A 24,580-nucleotide genomic window follows, 5' to 3' on the forward strand; every position below is an offset into this window, starting at 1 on the left:
AAAGAAGCTGGAGGTGAACAGGCAGTTTTATTTGTCAAGCATTTGTATTTTTACAGATCCAAAACAAATACAACTGATCAAGAAGCAACCTTGTTATGGCCAACATAAAAGTCAACGTTTTTGAACTATATACACAGTAATCCATTCATATAAATGAAAACATATAAAAACACATACAAAATGAAAGTTTCAATAAATTAACAATAAACCTCAATAGACCAAATGTTATAATAGGCCTACATATCAAGCCAACAGTACATTTATAATTTAGTTATTTAGCAGACACTCTTCTGCAGAATGGCAAACTGTTAGTGCATTCCTCTTAAGATAGCCAGCTAGGTGGCTTGTGAAAATCCTTAAAAGTAAACAAATCCAGATGTACAATTCTTGTAACACAATGAACACCATGCAAATGCTTCAGATAGTTGTTGTAACACTGCACTATAAATGTGGCAAGATTTAAATGTGTAGACTTTTTGAACATGATGAATTGCAAGCCTAAGACAATAAATACAACAAGTACATCTGTATTTTCATTATGGCAGCTTTGACTGAAATTCCAATGTAAAAAAGGTACAGTTTTATGAAGGGATAAGTAGAAACAAATACAGTATCAAAGACATACCTTCAAAACAGCTTAGAAGATCATCCACAAACAATAAACGTGTATTCTAAAACAAGATAGAAATACCAGTGAAATAAACGGCAGTGGGATGGATGGTTCAACATCAGTAACAACCACAGTGACTGCAATGACCGCCTGGACAGCTCATTCTAAAATCGACTGATGTCTTTCAGTTAGAAGCAATTCATACAGTATATCAGCCCCATCATACAAATAAAACACTCAGGAGAGTGGTTTTATTCTATTTTATTTCCCTTGCAAAGAGACCATTTTGTAATGCCAAATGTTACAATGACAGCAAGTACATTGGCACCAGAAAGCTTCTATGTATTTTGTAATAATAGTTCACAGTACATTGTGATGCCAATGTTCTGATTCTTAGTAGGTTAATACTGCATTCTGCATCATTAAATAATCTATGTGAGAATCTGTAATGGAATAGGAGTGTCTGTTGTAGTGCACTTTGCAGATCAAATCCATCAGTTAAAGCTGTGCTCCGCTCTTGACAACATTAATGTTGCCTTTCAGACATGTAAAATGTAATAGTCATATACGTCTATGTTTTCTTCAGAATTTCAAATATAATTCCATATAAAATATATACACTATCTAAACTTATCTTTTGTCATCCTGTCCACCTGGCAGCATCAATCCATATTTGAACGCCTATCAAAATTGTCTAATATTCATTAATAATTTCTAGAGCTTGCTCTCCAACCCTGCTTCTGGGGAACTACCATCCTGTATGTTTTCAATCCAACCTTAATTTATCCTATCTGATTCTAATATCTAGCTAACTGATCATCTGAATCCGGTTAGTTATAACTGGGGTTGGAGCAAAATGCTACACTAGGGTAATGCTCCTGGAAAAGTTTTGAGACCACTGTGTAAAGCCACTTAACCATACCAGGAAAAACTCTAGGGCTCAGCTTTTTTGGGTCAGATTACATGGAAAACTCCTGGCTAATGGTCATTCTGCTTCTGAGTGTTCAAGATTATTGTTTGTGTGTCCCAGTAGCTGACTGTTTGTTGGAGTTGTCTTGGCACTTTGGTTTAGGAGAGAAAGGGTGTAATTCAGTCTCTACCAAGCCAATGGGGAGGCCACTCTGGGACTGCGGGGATTCTCTGTGACTTGGGTCTCATTCAGTGCTCTCTGGAAAACATGAACCAAACATCAAACATGACAAATAGACCCCTGTCGTTCCATAAAAGCAATTGAATGCTGGCAGATTGTACAGTAGTGCTAGCTACACATTTCACACACTTTGTCAGAGTAATATCAAGGGCATCACAATGGCAACCGACTCACCTCAAACTTGGAAGTGAACTCTGCGAAAATGGCAAAGAAGGTCTCAGTCGAGGTGGCCTTGCTGTCCTCACCGAAGTACGAGGCCACCTTAGTGAACTCATCCATGGCTCTCAGCTGCAGAGAGTCCAGAGACTGGACAGCTGGGTGTGTGTTCTCTAGGAAGCTCTTTATCTTCAGGGTCAAGGGTCAAACTCTCAGACCATTAAAAGCACAGAGACACATTCTAACTAGTACTGACCAATGTTATGCTGTGACATAGATGGTGACAATGTGTTATGGGGGCGTCGCATCGCATCGCATCATCTTCCGCTTAATCTGGGGCCGGGTCGCGGGGGCAGCAGTCTAAGCAGGGATGCCCAGACTTCCCTCTCCCCAGACACTTCCTCCAGCTCTTCCGGGGGGACACCGAGGCGTTCCCAGGCCAGCCGGGAGACATAGTCCCTCCAGCGTGTCCTAGGTCTTCCCCGGGGTCTCTTCCCGGTGGGACGGGACCGGAACACCTTCCCAGGAAGGCGTTCCGGAGGCATCCGAAACAGATGCCCAAGCCACCTCAGCTGACCCCTCTCGATGTGGAGGAGCAGCGGCTCTACTCTGAGCTCCTCCCGGGTGACCGAGCTTCTCACCCTATCTCTAAGGGATCGCCCAGCCACCCTGCGGAGAAAGCTCATTTCGGCCGCCTGTATCCGGGATCTTGTCCTTTCGGTCATGACCCAAAGCTCATGACCATAGGTGAGAGTAGGAACGTAGATTGACCGGTAAATCGAGAGCTTCGCCTTACGGCTCAGCTCTTTCTTCACCACGACAGACCGATACATCGACCGCATTACTGCAGAAGCTGCACCGATCCGTCTGTCAATCTCCCGTTCCATCCTTCCCTCACTCGTGAACAGGACCCCTAGATACTTAAACTCCTCCACTTGAGGCAGGGGGCGTGTGTGAAATATTCTTCTTCAAAGGGCTTTTTTGTTTTTGATAAAAGGATACACTCATGACGGCAGCAAAGTGATCTTCAGCCGTCGGAGGGATCTTCTGACAGGCTGTCCTAATATCCTGGATGGTGGAGTGAAGGTCATTTAGCTCAGCGGTCAGGACTCGCTGATTCACTGCAGAGAAAGATCAATGGAAAACTATACAGTCTGATGTTGGAGTCTTCTTGAAATAACGGCTTTTCAGGAAACTAAAATGCCATACATTTTAACAGAACTGCCTGGTGTGAATATTAGTTTCAAGGTACCTTGGTGTGCAGGTAAAACATTCCAAACACCTTTAGAGAACCACCACCAGCCCATCTCATTGACACCAGGCAGGATGAATCCCTCTCATGCCAACATTGACTCCCATCAGCATGACCCAACAGGAACCAGCATTTCTGGTTCCTGTTTTCCAGATCTTGCAATAATTTTCTACTCAATTGTCCAGTGTTGGACTCTTAGGTCACTAGTTCTGCCCACTATAATGTTCAGTCAAACACTAACTGCATTTCTTGATGCCTGTCTGCCAGCAAACCACAACGATGGGATTCACTGCCTGTAGGAGCCATCCATTTTCATGACTGGGGAGGTTTACCTAATAAATGTGGTACATCTTTCATTGTGGAAAATTACTTAATGGAAATAATGCATTCTGCTAATGAACTTTGGAGGTTTGCTTAAGGAAACAGCCATGTAATAAGTATTGTGTGTTCTCGTCTCACTGTACCTTTGGCTGCGAGTGGCACGGTTGTAAGGTCCCTGGAGAAGTTCAGCAGTTCAGGGAAATGTTGGCATAACGACTTGGCAAGAATATGGAGGAAGGTGGATTTACCATCCACGGTTTTAGTGGTACTGAGCTGCAGAAAGGAAGGTGAGACCTGATTAGAAAAGTTAAATTTCAAGGCAAAGACACAAATCCTATAGAGGGAAATAAGTGTAAAGCCACATCAGTTAGAACATGAAAATGTATCCATACCTCAGTGAGGAAGTTGATTTTAAAGCCTGTGGTTTTGTTTGTCTTTGGCTGACCGTTGTTTAGGTAATTTCCCATTGCCAGCACAAACTGTAGACAAACAGTTTACACACAATGTGATGGCTATCTTGTTACCTTGTTACCTTGTAAACAATGCATCTGTAACATAATTGTTAATTAAATCAATCATGTTGGGTCTTCAATACCCTTAAATATAACAGTAGGATATGATATATAAAGTATCGTAAACAAGAGTCATCTGGCATTTCAGCTACATCTGTCCAATGTAAGGAAACACGTTAAAGTTGTTGTTTCACTGTCCAGTACCTCAAGGATCTTGGCCAGTTTCTTGCTACTCCTGAGTTCCACTGATGCCTTGTAGATACATTCGTATCCAGCCTTCATCTCCTCGGTCTTCTCCTGCAGAGTCGTCTTGAAATAGAGGCTCCGCAGACGAGTCTTATACTCAGGAACCATCAGCATCTAAACACATATAGATTATAAAACACTACCACAGCATGTAGTCTAACACTGGAAACACAGCCAAGGGTCAGGCTGGGCCAATATAAACACTTCTAACTGACCTGGGACATTGATGGAACAGTGTGTCAGTTACCTGCAGAACAAACTGGTCAGGCTCGCTGAGTTTGGAGGGGTCCTGGTCGAAGCGCTGGTACTGTTTGACCTCTTCGTCATCGGGTGCATAGAGCAGCAACTGCTTGATATGGGCTGGCTCCAGCCTGTCTGTGTCCATGGTCAGCAGCACCTGCCGCAGCTGACCGGGAGACAGCTTCAGGTGAGCGATCAGGATGGCTGGACGGGCGTGACACAGAGGACAACAGGACTTTAGTTGTTTATTTTCACACCCGTTGGCTGTTACCTTGGAAACGAATTGGCTTTCGGGGTCCACACAAAACACCGTACAAAACTGTCATGGACAATAAATTAAAAAAAAACACATTAACTTATTATTGTGTTATTTTATTTGATCAGGTAAGACCATTCTTATTTTATATGGTCCATTCTTAGCAACAACCTGGGAGCAATTAGGGTAAACTGTGTTGTTCAAGGACAGAACGACTGGGTTTTTCTTCTTGTCTGCTCTGAGATTAGGACCTTTCACTGACTGGCCTGACACTCTTAACCAAAAGACTACCCTGCCACCCCTAAAAGAAACCCAGTTTGGTAGAAATTATGGAACCTGTATTTGGATCTAAGAAGCACATGGCCCTAGTGGGCATGTTCAGATCAGTGAGATAAAGGCTCAGAATCAGATGGGAAGGCACAGTCCTGGTGATACTCACAGGCGTTGTAGGCCTTCTTATAAGATAGAATCTCCACCACCTCTTTCTTTTTAAAACTCTCAGGCAGGAAGGCTGGCTCTGGAAGAGAGACTGACACATTTAATCACAGTGTAAGAATGCTGCTCTCCAGGCACCAGGGTTGGAAACACTACCAGACACTACAGATGGAGGGGCATGAGAGGAGAAAGGGATGAGAGGAGGTGCCTTATGGAGAATGGTTTTGATGAGCAGGTGAATAGAGGAGCTTAGTAGACTCCATCAAGTTACTTGGTGAGCTGTGAAAGCACAAGAACAACATGGAATATCAGCGGACACCATGAAACACTGAACAAGCCCTATGAACTCTACAAACAATTATATAAATGTCACAGACTATGAGAACAGAGGGACAACATTTCAAAACGCTATTGTCTAGGTCGTTAAGCTGGAAAAACAGACAATGTGATATAAATAGAGGATATGGTATGAGAATACGAGATTACATGTTTAATGGAAAAAAGATTTGAATTAAGAACTTACTGGAACTCCGTTGGGTACCAAAGTGCAACTCGAGATCAAGGTACTTCACCATGTCACTGAGCTTGTCGTAGTCGGGGTCCTCTCCAAGCTAAAGTGGATAAAAGATGTCGACACATTTCTTAACAGCTACAACAACAAACAGCACTAATTCCTCAGGTAATAAGCTGGACCAATACCTGTCCCCAGATGGTTCCCTCAGAGTTCTCCACTTGCTCCCAGCGGAGCCTCTTGACACTCATGTGGTTGGTGTCCCCGGCGTGGGAGCTGGGATTGGGCAGTGGAGGCGGTACGCATGGAGGCGGCAGGGGCGGAGGGGGAGGTGGGGGGACCTGGTGTTTCTGCAGCTCTTTCTGGAGCTCTGACACTGTCATGGGGGTCTCGTAGGTCTGCAAGGGAGGGGCCTGGGGAGGGTGACTTTGGGATGGCGTCTGGTGAGGTGCCGGGGGGGGCAGGCTGTGGCTAAGGTGGGTCTTGGGCTGGGGTTGGTAGGGCTGGTGGTGAAGCTGGTGGTGCCTCTGGAGCGCGAGCTGGCTTTCCCTGTTGGGCTGGGGAGGCAGGATGGACTGGGTCAGGGGCTGCGGCTGGCTGACCTGGCGGGGCAGGTTCCGGGGCCGAGAGGGCTGGGGAGAGTAGCGAGGGGCCAGGGGGAGGGTCATCTGTGGGGCTTGGTGATGTAGGCCACCCTGGGGCTCATCCTTGGTGGACAGCCCCCGGTGTAGGGTGGGCCTGTTGTACATGAAGGCCCGTGGAGGGGGCGGGGGAGGAGGGATGATGGGATGCTGCGGCTGGAAGGACGTGCGCGCCCTGGGCATGTGCCCCGGGGAGAAGCGAGAGAGGACGGGAGTAATGGGTAGAGGGTCGGAGAAGCCAAAGGGGGGCGGTGGTAGTGGGGTGGGGAAGGGAGGGGGCGGCGGGGCCCGCTGGGGGGGCGGGGGAATGGGGATGTGTTCCGAGCCGGAGGAGTAGCTGGCGGAGGTGGCGTCGTCGTTGCTGCTGATGTCCTCGCTGCTGGCACTGCTCAGCTGCCGAGGGAGGTAGTTCACCTCCTGTTCATCCTGGAAACTCATCTGGACACGAAAGCATATCATCTCTCACACCTTAAAATCAGATACACCTTGTCATCTCGTTCCCAATGCATCTCATAACCTTCCATAATGAGTCAACAATTATTAATGATGTAAACATCTATTCATATGTCCTGCTTTTCTTTAAAACCATGGAAACCAACCACATTCATATGGTATCTGTAGGCAATTATAAGAACCATTGTGACGAGCTGTATCCTCTGTTTCGCACTGGTAAATACTGTAAATGGAGGAGTATTCGGGTCCCACAGCTTCTGAGTGTGAAAAGGGTCTTTCTGGTTTTACCTCCTCATAGTCGTTCTCTCCAGGGAGGAAGTCATCCACCAGAGTGACACGGTGGCCCAACTGTTCGCTCAGGGCGTCCAGAAACTTGTCCGTGTCCCTGCTCCTGGGGGGTCTGGAGAAGGTGAAGAGCTTCCTGCGTCGGGACAGTGGGCTGGGGGGGTCGTCCGATTGCTGGGGAGATGGAGGAGGGCTTTCCAGGCTCACGTACGGGTTTGAGTCAGCGCTGCCCGGAGAAGGGACGGTTCCCCCGTGGTAGAACTCATACAGAGGGTCAGGTTGGGACTCCTTCCACGACAGAGACAGACCAGACTTACTGTTTCCTGCAGAGGGGGGAGAACAAACGCTCACTTCATTTCAAAGATGTCTGACTGAGGAGGTTGTGACCTCAGCATTTTATTTGGTTGGAATAAAACCTGACCCAGATGTGGCAGCTGTTCATTTCATTTACTGTAAATAAGTGTCTTTGAAGCACATGTTGTTCCATAAAGGTCTTGTTTGTCGTCAATAAAGCAAGCATGAGTGACAACATTTACAGCGTTATTACTGTAACCTTTACAATATGGTTAGGGAACATTGGCTTCAAGTGGTGTGTGTTTGGTCTCTGTCTGTCTCTGTCTGTGAGCATACGCGTGTCTGTACGTGTTTGTGTTATTTCTATTTATCTATGTCTTGTCTTGTCTGTCTGTTACCTGTTTGTGTTACCTGTCTGTCTGTGTTACCTGTCTATATGTCAGTCTGTGTCTGTTTAACCTGTCTGTCTGTGTTACCTGTCTGTCTGTGTTACCTTTGTTACCTGTCTGCCTGTGTTACCTGTCTATCTATCTGTGTGTCTGTGTTACCTGTCTGTCTGTGTTACCTGTCTATCTATCTATGAGTCTGTGTTATTTGCCTGTCTGTGTTACCTGTCTATCTATCTGTGTGTCTGTGTTACCTGTCTGTCTGTGTTTCCTGTGTTACCTGTTTGCCCATGTTACCTGTCTATCTATCTGTTTGTCTGTGTTACCTGTCTGTCTGTGTTACCTGCGCTACCTTGACTGAGGGAGGAGCGAGCTGGAGACTGGCCATGAGCGTCAGTCTGTCCCAGCTCCTCTCGTTCAGGCAGAGTCAGAGGAGAGCAGCGACTCTGCTGCATGGCCTTCATGGCTCTCTTCCCTGCGTTCTCCAGCTCTGTGTACGCTCCTGACATCTAGGGGTCAGGGTGAGTAGGCCATTAGCACAAAGCACCGGGAACACTTTAGCACAAGGTCTGCTCCTGAGCTGTTTATGAACCATTGAGAGCCTGTTAACCATTATTAACATTAACATCATAATCGGCATGCCTCATCTTTGTGTTTTTCAAACGTCAATGTAATAATGTTTACAGACTGTTCATATGCAGACGTCCAGATAAAGTGTTTCCTAAAGCACTGGTAAAGCATGGGAGTACAGCAGAGCCTTGTACGTATTTATCTTTATAAATAGACAGCTCTGGCATACGCAGGTAAATAGCGTTGCTGGGTGGGTGTGGCTGAGCTTTGAGTGACAGTTGTATACCCACGTGACTGAGGTCGGGGGACTCTGGGAAGGAGGTGCCATCTCCACACTGTCTTTCTCCGGGTGTCCCGCTCCCTGGCGCCTCCACATGAATCCCTGCGTCCACATTAAGGACAGGGACAGAAAGGCATGAGGATCCACCTCCTCTCAAACCAAAAGAGGAGCAGAGACGGCAGGAGCCAGCAGGAAGCCTCAGAATGTTGTATGAAGAGGTAGTAGTCTGAAGAGGCAGTAGTGTGAAGAGGCCATATTGTGAAGAGGCAGTAGTGTAAAGAGGCTGTAGTGTGATGAGGCTGTAGTGTGAAGAGGCCGTAGTGTGAAGAGGCCGTAGTGTGATGAGGCTGTAGTGTGAAGAGTCCATAGTGTGAAGAGGCCATAGTGTGATGAGGCCGTAGTGTGAAGAGACCATAGTGTGACGAGGCTTTAGTGTGATGAGGCCGTAGTGTGAAGAGGCATAGTGTGAAGAGGCCATTGTGTGCAGAAGCAGTAGTGTGAAGAGGCAGTTGTGTGCAGAAGCAGTAGTGTGAAGAAGCAGTAGTGTGAAGAGGCAGTAGTGCGTTCTGATGGGGTGGATCCGAACTTGAGATCTCATGTACACCACCACAGTGAACACATAACTTAAATTTCTGCACAAATCTCCCATTGCCGATTTATGCAAAATTCCTAGTTTCATTATGCCTTTCTCAAGTTGGGATCTGGCCCAATGAATGTAGCAATGGGCTTTATGCAATCCTATGCTTGGCTAAAGGTGTTCTGTTAACAACAGCAGGTGAACCCAGAGCCCTAGGTGTTCACTTGAAAGGACAGCCTTCCAGTCAAGGACAGGTGGTATAACTGTTGTGCTGGCCACATTCCTACCCAATCCCAAATGTGCCACATTCCTACCCATTCCCAGATGTGTCACATTCCTACCCAATCCCAGGTGCGCCACATTCCTACCCATTCCCAGGTGTGCCACATTCCTGCCCAATCCCATGTGCCACATTCCTACCCAATCCCAAATGTGCCACATTCCTACCCATACCCAGATGTGTCACATTCCTACCCATTCCCAGGTGTGCCACATTCCTACCCATTCCCAGGTGTGCCACATTCCTGCCCAATCCCATGTGTCACATTCCTACCCATTCCCAGGTGTGCCACATTCCTACCCAATCCCAGGTGTGCTACATTCCTACCCATTCCCAGGTGTGCCACATTCCTACCCAATCCCATGTGCCAAATTCCTACCCATTCCCAGGTGTGCCACATTCCTACCCATTCTCAGATGTGCCACATTCCTACCCATTCCCAGGTGTGCCACATTCCTACCCATTCCCAGGTGTGTCCCAATAATGCAGTCATCTGAGCTTCTCTCCCGTACGCTGCCTCTGTAGGAGCTTCCCGACACACGCATTGAGCTGCTTCTCCTGTGGTGCTCCTGTCCTGCACCTGGCTCTGGCTCAGGCTCCGCTGCATATACACACACACACACACACACACACAAACACATACACAAAAACACACATTCACATATACACACACACATACATATAAACACACACACAAACACACACTCATAAAAATGAACAGGAACGCAAATAAGAATGGCAAAAGGCAATATATCAAAATACCATTGTATTGTTCTCATAATATCTAGCTGTCAGTTACAGTAATATAATATTGTCTTAGCCCTCGCCTCTACCAAGTCTCTAAATATTCAAAGCAATCTTCCACTACAGAAGCAAAGACAAACCATTAGAAAAATCTGAACGTGTGAGAAAAAGATAGCCATAACGTGACATAAACACTGCCTCGGTCTCAACTAAGACATAAAATGCCCAACCTAGTAGGCAGAGATGTGTATGATAGCGAACCCACCTGCCGTTTTGAAGCCCAGGAAGCGTGAGATCTTGCTTTGACAGTGTTCCTGCTCCTCGTAGGTCAGTAGCTGGTAGATAAACTGCCAGATCACCTGCTTGGCTGGAGTGTCCAACACGGGGAACACGTCAACAATCAGCGTGTCCACATTTCTGACCGTGACCAAGGATGGAGACATCATTTCAGACAACTCTGCACAGCACAGGCAATGAGTCAAAATCTCTTTTGGTGCTACAATCAAAGTATTTTAAAACATGCTTGAATACAATCATTTAAAAAAGCAAGCACACCAGTACTCTTGATTTCTCCAATAACTGCATGTATATTTTAATGAATGTTTCATCAGGGAGGTCTAAATGACAACTAAACTCCTACTGGTGTGCCAGTTTTTTATTTTTTTTACAATCTTTTTTTTTCTCCATGCACCTAGCCGTAAAACGTCAAAGTGTGCAACTTCACTTTCTCATACATGCTAACATAAAAGTATCAAAGGAAAATCATACTTTCGAAAAGGTTTATTGCTATTCAGTAATGTTGATAGGGAATTTTTCTTGGTGACTCTTTGATTCTGTACTCTGTAAAATAACATGTATTGCTTTAGATTAGACAAGTTTACCATTAAATAATTTATAGAATATTCGAATTTACAATTAGTTCAGGCAATGAGATAATAATATATCAAATCAATAAATCATATTATATTTATTGCCGATTATTGAATCCTAGGATGTTATTTATCAAGGAAATATTTGATTATGTTTCTGTAATTCTTCCCTTTTTGGTTATAAAAGCATCAAATTCATTTAATATGTATCCACGGTGAGCGCTTTCAAAATAATATATCAACAAGAATTTCAAACAGTTCAGCGTTAACGTGCGACATGTGAAAAGAAAGATTTTCTTTTTCCCTCTCACATTATGTCTCTCTCTTTCACTCTCCCTCCCTGTCCCTCTCTCTTTCTCTCTCCCTCTCTCCTACTCCTTCAGTACCTCCTCTTCCCCAGCCTCCTCTTCCTCTCCCTAGCTATGCCACCCCCCTACCTGTGCTGGAAGAAGGTCTCCAGGGCCTTGCAGACGGAGTAACGCTCCTGCACGGTCAGCAGGTGATCCAGCTGCTGGCTGAAGGTGCGTCCGTGGACTTTGATGCTCGGGGGGAGGATCTCAGCCACCCACTGCAGAGAGCTGAGGGGGACTGGGGAGCGGGAGCGGGACCTGGGGGCCACGGCGGGGGCTAGCCCTGGGGAAGAATCTTCCTGGTCAGAGTGGGAGTAACCAGAGGGACCGTCCTCCACCACCAGGGTGGGCATGGCCCCGCTGCCCTGCAGCATGGACACCACCTTCTCATGGGAACAGTTCCTGAACACACACAGTCACTGTCAGTCGTGCAATCCACGTAGACCGGGATCAGCTCATAGAGACACTGACAGTCAGAGTCACTGTCTACAGTATTCAGTACTTCTCTGCTATTTAGCAAATGGGTACGTTATGTAGTTGCTTGGGCGAGATAGTTAAGTAAGAACACATATACCACTGCTAAGGTTTTTTTTTTGTGCCAATCCTATAGCTTTGGTGTATAGGGCTTGAAACACACAGTTATGGCACAGTTTTCAGACCATCAGTATTTACAGGACCCGAACTCCCCAGTTTGTAATGAGGTACTGTACTGGTGGCCAGTAACATTTTGACCAAGCCCTCCTGACAATAATGTGACTCAACCCAGGCTGTGTTCTAATTTGCACTCCTACACAAGATGTTTCTATAACATCACACCGCACATGCGCACGCACAAACACACGCAGCTGACACAAGGTCTCGTGGCACACAATGAAGTACAGTCAAAACAGTGTGTGTACCTCATGTCCAGCCCATTGAGGAAAAGGATACGATCCCCTGGTTTCAGACCGCATTCCTCTGCTGGGCTGTCTGAAGAAAGGGAGGTGGATTAAAACAAAAGAGAAGGACAAACACATTTGATCCATGGCGATACACAAATCCTGAAAAGTATATACGCCTCATAAATCAAATTAGTATATGGTCATTGACTGATGCTGTTTCTTATCTACAGTATTTAGTGGGCTATGCTGGGAGCCCTTTTGGAACAAACGAAGCGTAATATAATGGCTGTCAAAGGAGTACTGTAGCCCATGTTCATGCAGGCTCTCTGACAGGAGACACTGTGTTCCAAAGCTCTCTGACAGGAGACAATGTGTTCCAATGGAAGCCTGTGTGGACGCCTGCCTGTACATCACGATCTCCTCTCATCCACCCACAGCCTCTCCATATACAACAGACCTCAGGAGGCCTTTCCCACTGAGCTGCTGAGTAACTTATCGCTGGCCTTTTGCGCAGTACTGGAGTGGGAGAACGGCGTCATTCCCACACACACACACACAAACACACTCAACCCCCTTCTCAGCTCCGATTAAGAGGAGCACCCAGTAAACCACCTATTATTATGCTCTGGTCCAACCTATGCATTTAGAACTCCAGTGGAACACGGCTACATCCATCCATGCATTCATCGTCCTCTCATCTCCATCTCTTTACACTGCCCTCATCGCCATCAACAACGAACAACAACACCAGAGTCACCCAGCCTCACTATAAATGTCTGACACTATATTAGTCAACACGCCATTAGTGGCTCAGAGACACACTTCCGATTCCTGACACATGCTGTTTATTCACAAATCCCAAAACCAGTTCCCACAGAAACACCCAATCCCCCTCATTCCAGTATAGTACAATACAGTGTTGCCTAACACAACTATCTGTAGTCAGCACACAGAGAAGTGTATTAAGCAGTGCGTCACCCACCTGGGATGACCGAGTCGATACAGACCGGGGCATGGCCTCTTAGGGTGAAGCCGAAGCTCTTCTTCCCCCTGTACACCCTCACCGTCCTGGGGGGAGCACGGAGGCTGAGGGGGCATCACAAAGTCTGGCTCACTTTCTGTCAGAACTCACATTTGCATTCATTTCTGAAGTAGGGCAAAATACGGTTGTAACAATAGAGCTGTAGTATTTTAGGAATGATATTAATACCTTTGTTTTTGCTCAGGTTATCAATGGACACTCAGCAGCATTCAACTGTGTTTATGAAGTCCTGCTTGACGTTTTGAAAGTGTTTGCAACAATAAACAGCAATTGTACAGGGATATGTTTTCATATTGTTGTACCCACAGCATGCTGGGTGTTATGTAACTTCAATTTCACAGCTATAAATAAATCATTAAAGGAATGTGACGGATCAAATAGAAACTGGGTGTCCAGTAGGAATGCCACATAACAGGTTTCATTTCCAGACAGTGATTTCTCTTCTCCCAGAACCATCTAGGACTGGGATGGAGATCTCTGTTGCCATGGAAACTACTCAAGGAAATGTCGCAAGATGTAAACAGAGGTCCACAGAGTGGAAGACGCAGTATAGATAAAACTGATCAAATGTTTAACAATCTTTATGCTTCTTATGTAAGACAGGGCCAGGTGAGAAACATTCACATGGAGTTTTAGAGTATTCTGTGGAGTACAGACTCTAAGAGCATCAGTGCAGGCTCAGCACTGCCAAACACATAAAAGACTGGAGGGTTGAAGAGAGATGGAGAACAAACAGATCTGTCATCTCTCTCCTCATTTACAATCAGCCTTCACTATTCAGTAACATACCATTCCATGAGAACCTGTATGGAGTAGCAGCTTAATACTGCACATGTGATGTTATTGATCTAACAAACAATGTGTGGCCTACTGCGTTTAATATTGTTCTGCTCTCTATTCCACAGGGGTTTGAAACCTCCCCACTTTAAAAGGCAGTGTACCATAAACATAATTATTAGCTCCACATAATACAATATCTGTTAAAATCTAGAGGCCTGTGTCAGCAGGTCAGCAAGAAAGCTGGACAATCTGGCCCAATCAGGTTCCTGTCTGTCCTACATGTGATGGAAGCATTGCTAATAAGAGGCAGAGTTAATCTCCCATCTAATACCATGGTCTGTCTGTTATGAGCTGCTGGGTTAATTGCACAGGACATATTCCAATGTGCTGCTAATTTGGATAACACATGGACTGGAGTTTGCTGTGAAGTCTATCTGTAACACTGTAATGGAGTGGCGTGACCATTTTCAACCGACACCAGATCAACTGGACAACCGAAAAGTATAGTGCTGAGTCCAGGGTTTGACTGTTTCCTGGTAAGACTAGATATTCCTCTGCGTAATAATGGGGTGCATAAGGATAGCTATTTTCATAATATCGATTAATAATTATATTTGGGGATTAATATGACTCTCCAATGAACAATTTCAGGTGTTTTTCCAAATCACCTATCTACAGACAAAATGAAATGTTTTGAAGAATGGACCAGATATTGTATACTATAATGTATACTAACCTCTGATTAGCTCCTGATTTATGCCCGGGTATGCCGGACGAGGACTTCCTGTACCCCCTCTCTCCTCTCTCCGGTCCCCCTCCTTCCTCCCCGGGGTCCCGGGGTACTGAGCTGGCCCGTTTGGAGCTGCGATGGCGGTCGGGGTGGTCCTCACTGCGACTGCGTCTCAGCCGACCCTGCTGGCCCGGCTCGCTGATGCTCTTGCTGCGACAGATCCTCTGTATCAGGCTCTGGGACACGGCCTCGTCGAAACGCTGCCGGTGTTTCTTGGGGATGAAGATCCTGGTGAACATGGTGAGAGAGGGACCAGCATGTGAGAACCAGGGAAGGGACAGGGTTCTTGGATCGGACCTCAGCAGTCAACCCTCAACAGTCTGTGGAACACATCTGCCGGACAAACAGGAACCAGAGAAAGAATGGGATGCTGTTGATCTGTAGATCCCAGGAACCAGGTGTTACTAGAAAACAGAAAACACCCTCAGCGGTCCGCGTCGAATCTGGTGACAGAAAGTACACCACTCATACCAAAGACCTGGTGTGAGATACAGAGAAAAAAGTCAAGACTGGACCTAAGAATTACGTAGTCAGGTTGGACGAGAAAATCCATCATAAAAACAGAAATAGAAATCCGTTGATTGTCAAAAAACCCAGCACGCTTCTGAAAAGTATTTCTCCTTCCATTTGGTCGCTGAATAAATAAGAGCAAGAGAGGTTAATGACTAGAGAGAAAGCGGGAGAGATCTCTGTAGAGACAGTCAGAGAGGAAGCCCTCTGTGCAGTGGCGTAATATGCCTCAGTGTGGATTCACACTGCTGCAGCCTGATACCATACAGAAACAGCAAAGGTGTGGGAGTTAGCACTACATTACTCTCCCACCTCTCCCTCCCTATCTTGCTCTCCCTCTCTCCAGCATTCTTCTCTCTCCCTTCCTCTATCTGTCCAAAGGACAGAACAAAATCTCTTCTGAGCATCTATCTTAGCTGACACTTCAGACAGAGGATTCTCAGAGGGGGAATAAAATAAGGTGAAGCAGCATCAAACAACTAATTCAGTGACCAGGAATACAACTTCAGCACACGACACACGATGATTCAGTGTGTTATCCCTGCTGTGTTGAGACCTCCAACTGTCTCTTTTTACACCCATGATGAATAGATGAATCAGACGATAAGTAGAGATATTCATTTATAATTAAGTAGAAAATTAACTGGCCACGCATGTATAATACGACACAAGCAGAACCGAAAAGGAGAGATGCAACATACAAAACACATTTACCAGCTAAATCAAGCAAATGGGACACAGGGAAGTTTTTCAGAGACAATATGGATTCTAGCCACCATAGGGGAATGTTCAGCTAATTAGCCATGATTATTCCACAGTGCTACTGAGGAATCCAGGCACGTGGATATAAATTTAGACATCTTGTACAACCTGAAGTTCTATGGAATGGAATTTGTGGACACTTTTCTGAACTGTGGTTCAATGTTGTTCTGTACTTATGCAGCATCCATTAGCTTGGTCTGTCTGTTGTCAACTAAGACAATTGCTCTTTACTCTTTTCCATGCCATTCTGTGGAGTTAGTGTGTTCACAGTAAAATCTGCGAGAAAACCTTATCTGCCAACACCAACACAACACCTTCAGTCACCGAGCCTTGTACAATATATGATTTTCTTTCCAAACAGCCGCCTCATCACAAAAGTTGCCGAAACTGAAGTATTACCTTTAAAACTAATTGAATTTTCAACTGTGACCTCATTTGCAGAGGAGTGGCGTGGTGCTCTATAATTATCTAAAACGGGTGAAGGGAGGATGGATCTCTCTACAGGGAGAAATGACAAGAAGAGATCTAACTGGGAGACCTCATTTCATCTCTACTCCAGATGTGGGGGACTGTGCTGTCGCCATTTTGATTTGCATTGCCACACTGTCGCCAGCTTGTCTCTGCCTGACACTAAGCGACTGGACAGGGATGGGGATTTCAGATATAATTATGTGGTTTTATAACTAGTGATTAGGGTCACTGTGTCGCTGGTCAGTGGCCATCAGATCCAGATGTTGGACAGAGAGTAAATTAACATGGTCAATATGGAGCTTCAACATCTATAACATTTTCTGTCCATTAACAACATGGACAGCCAGTGGAATAGTGTGTTCTATGGCTGTTCACTCACACTGATTAAACTGTGACCAGTCTCTCTCCACCCACGGCATATGAAGATACACTCTAAACCAAGCTTGTCCAACGGTTTGTTGCCCAAGTTACTTTATGTATGTATATACAAGTTCTGTACATTTCCTTGCAAATGTACAGAAATGATTGAACCCCTTGGTAAAGATGAAAAAAATGAATGGAAGAAATTGCACGCATGAAATAAGAGATAAACACAAATTCATTCTTGATCAATTATCATCTCAGAAACAAATCTAAAAGAAGTATCTTCCCATTGATCTCTAAGTGGTCAGGAATGACATCCTGTTTCACTGAAGTATGAATATGAGATGACACATGCCAAACTCGCTTAGTCGTCTATCAATACGAGAAAAGTCAGAGAACACAAATGAAATGACACAAAAGCTTGTTGAATGATAAAACAAAGCAACTTCTTCATAGGCCTTTTTTGCTCATCTTTATCATTGAGTCGGATCATTGTCGAGGGCTTGTACTTGCTAATGATCTGTCAGGTAAGGTCGCTTTGATATTCTAGGGAAGTTCCAACTGGTTCTGTCAACAGACAAGACTGTCTTTAAACGGCCCAGATACAGGCCACTGTGAAGCATTGTTACGAGATTTGTGTTTGACAGTTTGCAAGAAAATTACATGTAATTTCAGAATGTCTTGACAAGCTCATGAAAACAGTTGCCTCCAGTCATCCTGTCAGAGACCACTGCTGTAAACCTACTGGAAAAAGAAACCTCAGAGTAGAAGAACCTTGACTAAATAGATAATGACTTATGAGGAATGATCAATGGTATAGAGTGGATGTAAATGTGATTAGCTGCATAGAGTAAAGCTATACTATAAAAGTGTGAGTAGGCAGCTGTCCTTGAAATTATGTATGTACTCATAGAACCTAGTACAACATTATGCACCACAACGTACAAAACTGCACCTTCAATTCAGTAATTGTTTGATAAAAATGTCACTGAACAAAATTACATTATAGTCTTTAATGCTTCTGTGATCCACAGTTTAAGCAATATACAAAACAGCTGAGATTAGAGGCCTGTCATTTATCATGATGAGTTCTAGGTTGCTGCATCACCAGAGACTACATGTATGTTTCATGTTCACCCATTCAAGTGCTGAGAGTCAATATAATTGAAAATATAAGGTCTACAATTGTTTCAATTCTGCAAAAACCTCTGTATTAAATCGCTGAACAATATATAGAAGAAACATTCAAACAAGGTCAGCATGGTGATTTAACATCTCTAATATTCTCTCTACAGTAACAACATGGACAGCCAGAGGAATAGTGTGTTCTATGACTGTTCGCTGACTAACAAAAAGATCAGCCAGCCTAGGTTTGTCTGATTAAACTGTGGCCAGTCTCTCATCACCCATAGCATGTAAAGATACATGCTAAACAGACTGGAAAAGGTGCCTCGCATTGAGAACAATTTGATGATGACCTGTAAGGGACGTTCAATGCTTTAGAGTTAGTCAGAGTGAGTGGTGCTATAATTGACTGGAAATGTGTGAGAAGGCATCTTCTGCCAGAATAATACCTGCAGTTACAGTAAATGACACTTCCACAGCACCGCCACAGAAATACTGTTTTGGTTTCCTCTCTGAGATTACAAAAAAGGCCATGACTCCAATCATGATGAGTTCTAGGTTAATAAAAAGTAGAAACATTTGAACTCTGATAAACGCCATGGGCAGCCAACCAACACACAGTACACCTCAGAGTCAAAGTGCACAGAGCCAGTACTGTACCAGAATAACCATTGGCCCACATAGCTTCTGCCCTGGCTCTACCCACTGTAGGCACTCAGCAGTCCAGCATTCAAGATAACTGTACCAAAGCCAAGAAATTACCAATTATAAAGAAAGTACTCACCCCCAACAGCTCATTACTGTCCTTGGTCTGTCATAATTCAGAATCAGACGGAGGGTTATGAGAATGACTAAATAATTTATGTTTAAGGGTTTACAAACGATATACTGAGGTCCTGATGCAGTTCAGTGTTTTGGACAGAATCAGCATGGTGCTTCCAGGAATCATCTGCAGCAGTGGACAGTGAGAACAGCCACAAAGATGAGCAGGAGCTTATAGCAGAATAATGAGGATAAAATCCATCAGATAGAGAGAGGGAGAGAGAGAGTGGAAGAAAGGGGGAGAGAGTCCAATCCAACTCAGTTCAATTTAGTGTGGTAAAACACCTCTCACTGGCCAGATACTGGCCAGATACAGAATAATGACAACAAAGGAAATCTTTGCTGTCCTCTAGGGATCTGGAATAACGGTCTTATTGTCTTGTTGAACAAAATTGCTTTGAATTGAAATACAAAACAACCTTATAATTTAACCTTTCAAAGAAGCTGTAATAACGATTACAGAACTGAACACGCATAAGGATAATTAGGTATCAGGAGATATCTTATGACAAGGACCCAGAGTTATTCCTGGTTATTGTGGTTAAATGCTCAAGGAAAACTCAGGACCCTAATCATAAGGTATCCCAACCTGACATCACTACATAACTCCAGGAAGTGACAGACTAAACTGTATTACTTGGAACTAATATCCCCAAAAGTCAACATTGTTCACCTACTGTTTTTGCCTCCTTGTGAATGTAAAGGTCAGATTACCAAAGCTGTGGTCTGGTTTCCCACTGTGTAAAGACCCTCATACCAACCAATCCGATTAAAGACTCAAAGACAGATACAGTAGGAAGTGTGATTTAACATGACAGATGTCCTCTCTCTTTATCATACGGTATGGAGTAACACTAATCTCCACACCCTGATAAAGGGAGGATTGTACTTGGATACAGGGTTAGGTGATAGTCTTGTTGCTTATTTTCACAAACTAACAGACATAAGACAAACGTTTATTCTTTGATTGTCTGACACCATGAGTATTACTTTACCATTGTAACCAGTATTCACTGAAATTGGTCAGCTGAAGTGACACGTTTTATGTCAAAAAGTAGATCAAGTGAGAATTATACGATTGGGTAATAGCAGGTAATAGCAGTGCTAACAACATTTGCATGCAACGGGTAAAATCTGAGTGTCACTCAACTATTGATAAACATACCAACTGTTATTCATCAGGTCTGTCCTTAACCCATTAGGTGGAAGACTAATCTCTGTTTTGGTTCTTTGACGATGCAGTTTCCCTCACGCGGGAGGGTCACTGTGGGTTTACACTGATCCCAGTCTGCTACAGATATGGTCCACCTAAAGCACTGTGTGATAACCTTCATAGTGGATGACACTAAGTAAAAAAAAAAGTAATCCCTCCCTCTGCAAAATGAGCAAAAGGAAAAGCCTGTTTACACACCCACTGCTAAATAATCCTTGCAGATTACTTTTCAATGGGACTCTGAAATGGGGAATTTAAAGTCATGGTTGTACAAGTTTATATATAAACATTTATAGGATTTCTCTGGCCATAACCCTGTGTCATGTTTACCAGGGAAAGCTACATCCTTTATATTTTGTATAATATATGAATGACAGGGAGCAGGGATTCAAGGTCAGATACCTGATGTTGCCAATTAGCGTCTGCTGTTCTTCTGTGGTGAGGATGTCAGGGAGGACTGAGGCTAGCCAATCAACCTTCTTTTCCGCAGCATACTGCTTCAGCACCGCAAACAGCCTCTCCTTCACCTCTGGCTCTTCCCCCAAGATCTGGTCAATCTAAAATATAGCAATAATGGTTGTTGAAGCCATTTAGTAAATACTCCATAAAGAAAGATGGTGTTTGTTTACAATAATCTGACCGAGGAAGTCAATTTAATAGGTGCCTGTGATGCCTTTTGTAACAGTAAAGTTTCTTTGTTCTAAACGTTTTCCTTGAACGTCAATATTCCTTTGCATATTCACAAGTCAACCAGCATCACATTTAAATGAAAGCCCCACCTTCCTGTTAAACTCCAAGGCCTTGTGTTTGCGGTCCGCCCTCAAGCAGTCCCTCCCGCGCTGGGTCTCGTCCGCGCTTCCACTGGTGCGCACTTTCTGCCTGGAGCCCAGACACAGCACCCCCAGACGTAGGGTCCTCCCTTGGGACGCCTTGATCAGCGCTGCCGCCACCTCGTGCTGCCGTACCGGGATCCCGTTCACCTCCATGACGTAGTCACCGGCACGCAGGCCTCCCCGTCCCGCCGGAGAGCAAGGAGAACAGTCCTCCACGAGGAGGGGGCAGTCCCCTACGATGGTGAAACCGAAGCGGCCGTCAGGACCCGGGGTAATATCCATCTGACGGGGCAGACATTGAGTTCCCATGTTATATTCACTGTGTTATTTTAACGTAGATTATTTTCAGTAATTACTTTTTTTTTATTTAAAGTACGGCTTTGCCCATTAAATTGGCAAATCCGGCTTTACCACCGGTGTCCGGGGTTAAATTAGGTATCAGGATTACAGTTGGTAAAATATTCAGTACGCACAAACAGAAACGATCCCATAAACATCCAGCACTGGGATATAGTATGATGCTGGTGCCAGCTGAGTCTTGGTCAGAGCGAGTTCAGACCTGCTGGATGCGAGAAACCACTCCGATACTGGGAGGGATGTTCCTCTGGGTCTGAGCAATGGCGATGACAGCCTGGGGTCCCAGAGTGGACACATTCTGGCCCTCGATCTCCAGCACCTGGTCACAGAAACAGTTTTTTTCCCCCTTGATATTATTGCACTATCTTATGATAAACAGAGTTTTTATCATCTGTATGGTTGTCAAATAATGGCTCTTGAAAAATAATGCTTGAATAAATTAATTAAAATTAATTCTGAATTAATCTAGATTAGTTTAGAATCTCTCTGACCTGGTCACCTGGCTGCAGGCCTGCCAGGTAGGCACTGCTGCCCTCCTCCACAGACAGGATGTAGCTGGGACCATTTCCTCCTAGCCGGAAGCCAAACTCCTCTGGCCAGCCCTGATTGGACGTCGGCATTCCAATAACTGCACAAGAGAAGAAGCAGAATGATGTGGAAGAAGATGGGAAGGAACGATGTTCGGTTGTGGGTGGATTGAGATGAGAATGAGATAAGAGGCGCAGTGCTCTCAGCCCCTGTCAAACCCTTCAGGTCACTGACCTCGTTCCCAACTCCAAAGGCGTCTCAGTGTATTTGACCTTGAAGAGTGTGCTCGTTTCTAAAGGGAATCCATCGTACTCTACATTCAAGTTCACTGAATCTCTGAAATAATACAACTATTACTTCTGAGAGAGGGAATCAAGCATTGAGGAAGATTTTTTTACAGTGCAAAGAAATATGCAACTGCCCAACACAAAACATTGGATGTTATCGTGTGTTTTTGAAGTAATACACTTCAATCCCAAATGCTTCATTTTGGAAGCTTTATAACATTATATAAACTGTTAAAGGTAAATACACTAAAAACATTAAAACAGGATCAGCTTGTATTAACCTAAATGTGTGCATCCGACATGACAGATCACATGCCAAATACAGAATTATTCGGATATCTGTTCTTACTGATCATGCGCAACAGATAAACTAACGTTAACCCTACAACAGTGCCAGTGTCCGCTTTTCACCCTCCAAAGCCATCAGTGGAAGAAAATCATCCAGACAAACTTACAGTAGTCTTTAGATGGATTGCGAGGAACGGCAGCCTTGTTCTGGTTCCGGAAAGAGTATCTGCCTTTCTTGTTCTGTAGAAATTTCTTCATCTTGCCTCACACTTTTATCAAACAGCAGCTGGCCTGCATGTGAGCTAGTATCCAACCAAACACGCCTTCCGCATCACTACAGTGAAAAAGCCTCTCGGACCACACAGACAGGCTCTATTCAAACACCAGGCGTATGCCAATTCACAACACTCCATCTTCAGAGTCCTCCACACTGCTTTCTCAAAACGGGAAAAGGGTGACATGGCATTCCGGTGTAGTTCAGTCACAGGTTTGCTCCAGCATCTCCTCCCAGAGTGTGCCCCTGCAGTCCTCCAGCCTGTTAGCACAGTGTTAATCAGAAAACTGGGACGCCCTCGCTCCACTCGGCTCCTTAATAAAATCTCTCTCTAAAACGGTATTGTGAGGCCCCATTTTTCTCTAAAAATACTCCTCCGTCTCTTTTCCTGCTCCCTCTCTCGGCAAGGTGCCTCTCCAAGGGATTGAGACTGTCCCAGAATCAGTGTGTGTGTGTCGATCAGCCAGAGGTTGATTAACACAAATTGGAGCGTCTGCATGGGCACAATCGTGTGTGTGGCTGTGTGCTAGTGTGCAACTGTGTGCCCCTATGCTCTGTCCCATTGAGAAGGAGCATGGGCAATTTAAGACTTTACTGTAGATTAGTGGGATTATGAGCTGAATCTTGAAATCCCCCTCCTGGATGGGAACAAGGACAGACAGGACCAGGGACACATGCTCCCTTCATTAGGGTTATGGTTGTGGAGATATAAGCGCGGACTCACAGTGGGGAGCATATATGCCTCGGCTCGCTTTTACTCTAAAACGGCACTGCAGCAACTGACCCCTGAGGCAGTGTACAGTAAGATTGGGTATTGGGAAAACAAGGCAATGACTTGGCTAGGTGGTCACATGGCCATTAGTCAATAGTAATTCAGCAATGCCAGTGAGTTGTGGTACTGTATGTTTTATGGCAGTGGTACAAATGCACTGGAAAGACATTGGCATATAAACTCCATTGGACAAATGTTCATCGCAAACACACCATGCGATAATGATCACAGTAGGACCTGACAATGAACTTAGTCAAAGTTTCTGGGGGTTAATTGCAGTGCTTTATTGTGATGAGGGAAGGAGATGAGGTAGCATGGTACAGGTGTATTGTTACAGTAGTTCACATAATTCCTTTAAAATAAATGTGTAATGAATGTGTAATAACAAATTAATAACAGATGGTGTATAATTGGCAAATACAACAGTAGTCTCTATAATAAGTAAATTGTATTAAGCAAACAATGTATATGGCTTTTTCCAACCAAAAATTGCAGAGGTGAAAGAAATAACAATTGCCAAACTAAGAGGAACTTGCCAGCCCAATAGTTATACAGGGCCAGATTAATTATTCAACAGCCATGCTACACAGCCAAAAACACACGGTTCCCCTCAATTAGCCTCTCATCTTACACATCACCCAAGATGGCAACTCACCTCTATAGGGGACTGACGGAGAGCAAGCTATATAATACAGGATATTGAGGCTGAGGTAAAATGACCAAGACTGACCAGTGGGTACCTGACTTTTTCTGCATAAAAAAATACTAGCAAGACCTCAAGTTGCCTAATACAGACAGATTTACAAGAAAATAAAGTCATATTCATTCCACACACCAAACACACACTACATTAAAACAAATTACTAAAACTGAGAGGTGCTTGCTACTGAAACCATAAGCATGTAATTATGTAGCCACCTTCATTATTACAAGCTTATTGTTTCAGCAGCAAACACCTAAATTAATCCCAGTGACGTCTTAAAGCTGTAGATAAAGTGGATATTCCAAGCCAAAACATGGACTGACAGCAAACAAATGCCTCAACATTCCCTCATGTAATGATG

At 44.5% G+C, this 24,580-nt stretch overlaps 1 protein-coding gene across 6 annotated transcripts; it reads right to left on the reverse strand.

Annotated features, from left to right (window-relative positions):
• Positions 1-8: 8 nt before the first annotated feature.
• grid2ipb (glutamate receptor, ionotropic, delta 2 (Grid2) interacting protein, b) lies at positions 9-23,286 on the reverse strand. 6 transcript variants are annotated; one of them, XM_034292265.1, is made up of 25 exons: positions 22,638-23,286; positions 21,859-21,995; positions 21,570-21,686; positions 20,957-21,292; positions 20,580-20,734; positions 14,858-15,139; positions 13,282-13,385; positions 12,318-12,387; positions 11,506-11,820; positions 10,968-11,039; positions 10,465-10,616; positions 9,916-10,056; positions 8,609-8,700; positions 8,101-8,257; positions 7,072-7,391; positions 5,878-6,768; positions 5,702-5,789; positions 5,183-5,272; positions 4,495-4,691; positions 4,206-4,361; positions 3,882-3,968; positions 3,633-3,762; positions 2,919-3,037; positions 1,935-2,099; positions 9-1,778 (listed from the first exon to the last, which is right to left on the reverse strand). In XM_034292265.1, the coding sequence occupies exons 1-25, from the start codon at positions 22,726-22,728 to the stop codon at positions 1,707-1,709; spliced, it is 4,536 nt and encodes a 1,511-aa protein (XP_034148156.1). In that variant the 5' UTR covers positions 22,729-23,286; the 3' UTR covers positions 9-1,706. The 6 variants fall into 6 exon arrangements, with proteins under 6 accessions (XP_034148156.1, XP_034148157.1, XP_028975757.2 ...); XM_034292266.1 differs by having other exon boundaries at positions 5,183-5,260; positions 8,092-8,257; XM_029119924.2 differs by having other exon boundaries at positions 8,092-8,257.
• Between the last annotated feature and the right edge of the window lie 1,294 nt (positions 23,287-24,580).

This window comes from Esox lucius, chromosome 5 (genome assembly GCF_011004845.1).
Source record: "Esox lucius isolate fEsoLuc1 chromosome 5, fEsoLuc1.pri, whole genome shotgun sequence".
NCBI classification, from domain to species: Eukaryota; Metazoa; Chordata; class Actinopteri; order Esociformes; family Esocidae; genus Esox; species Esox lucius.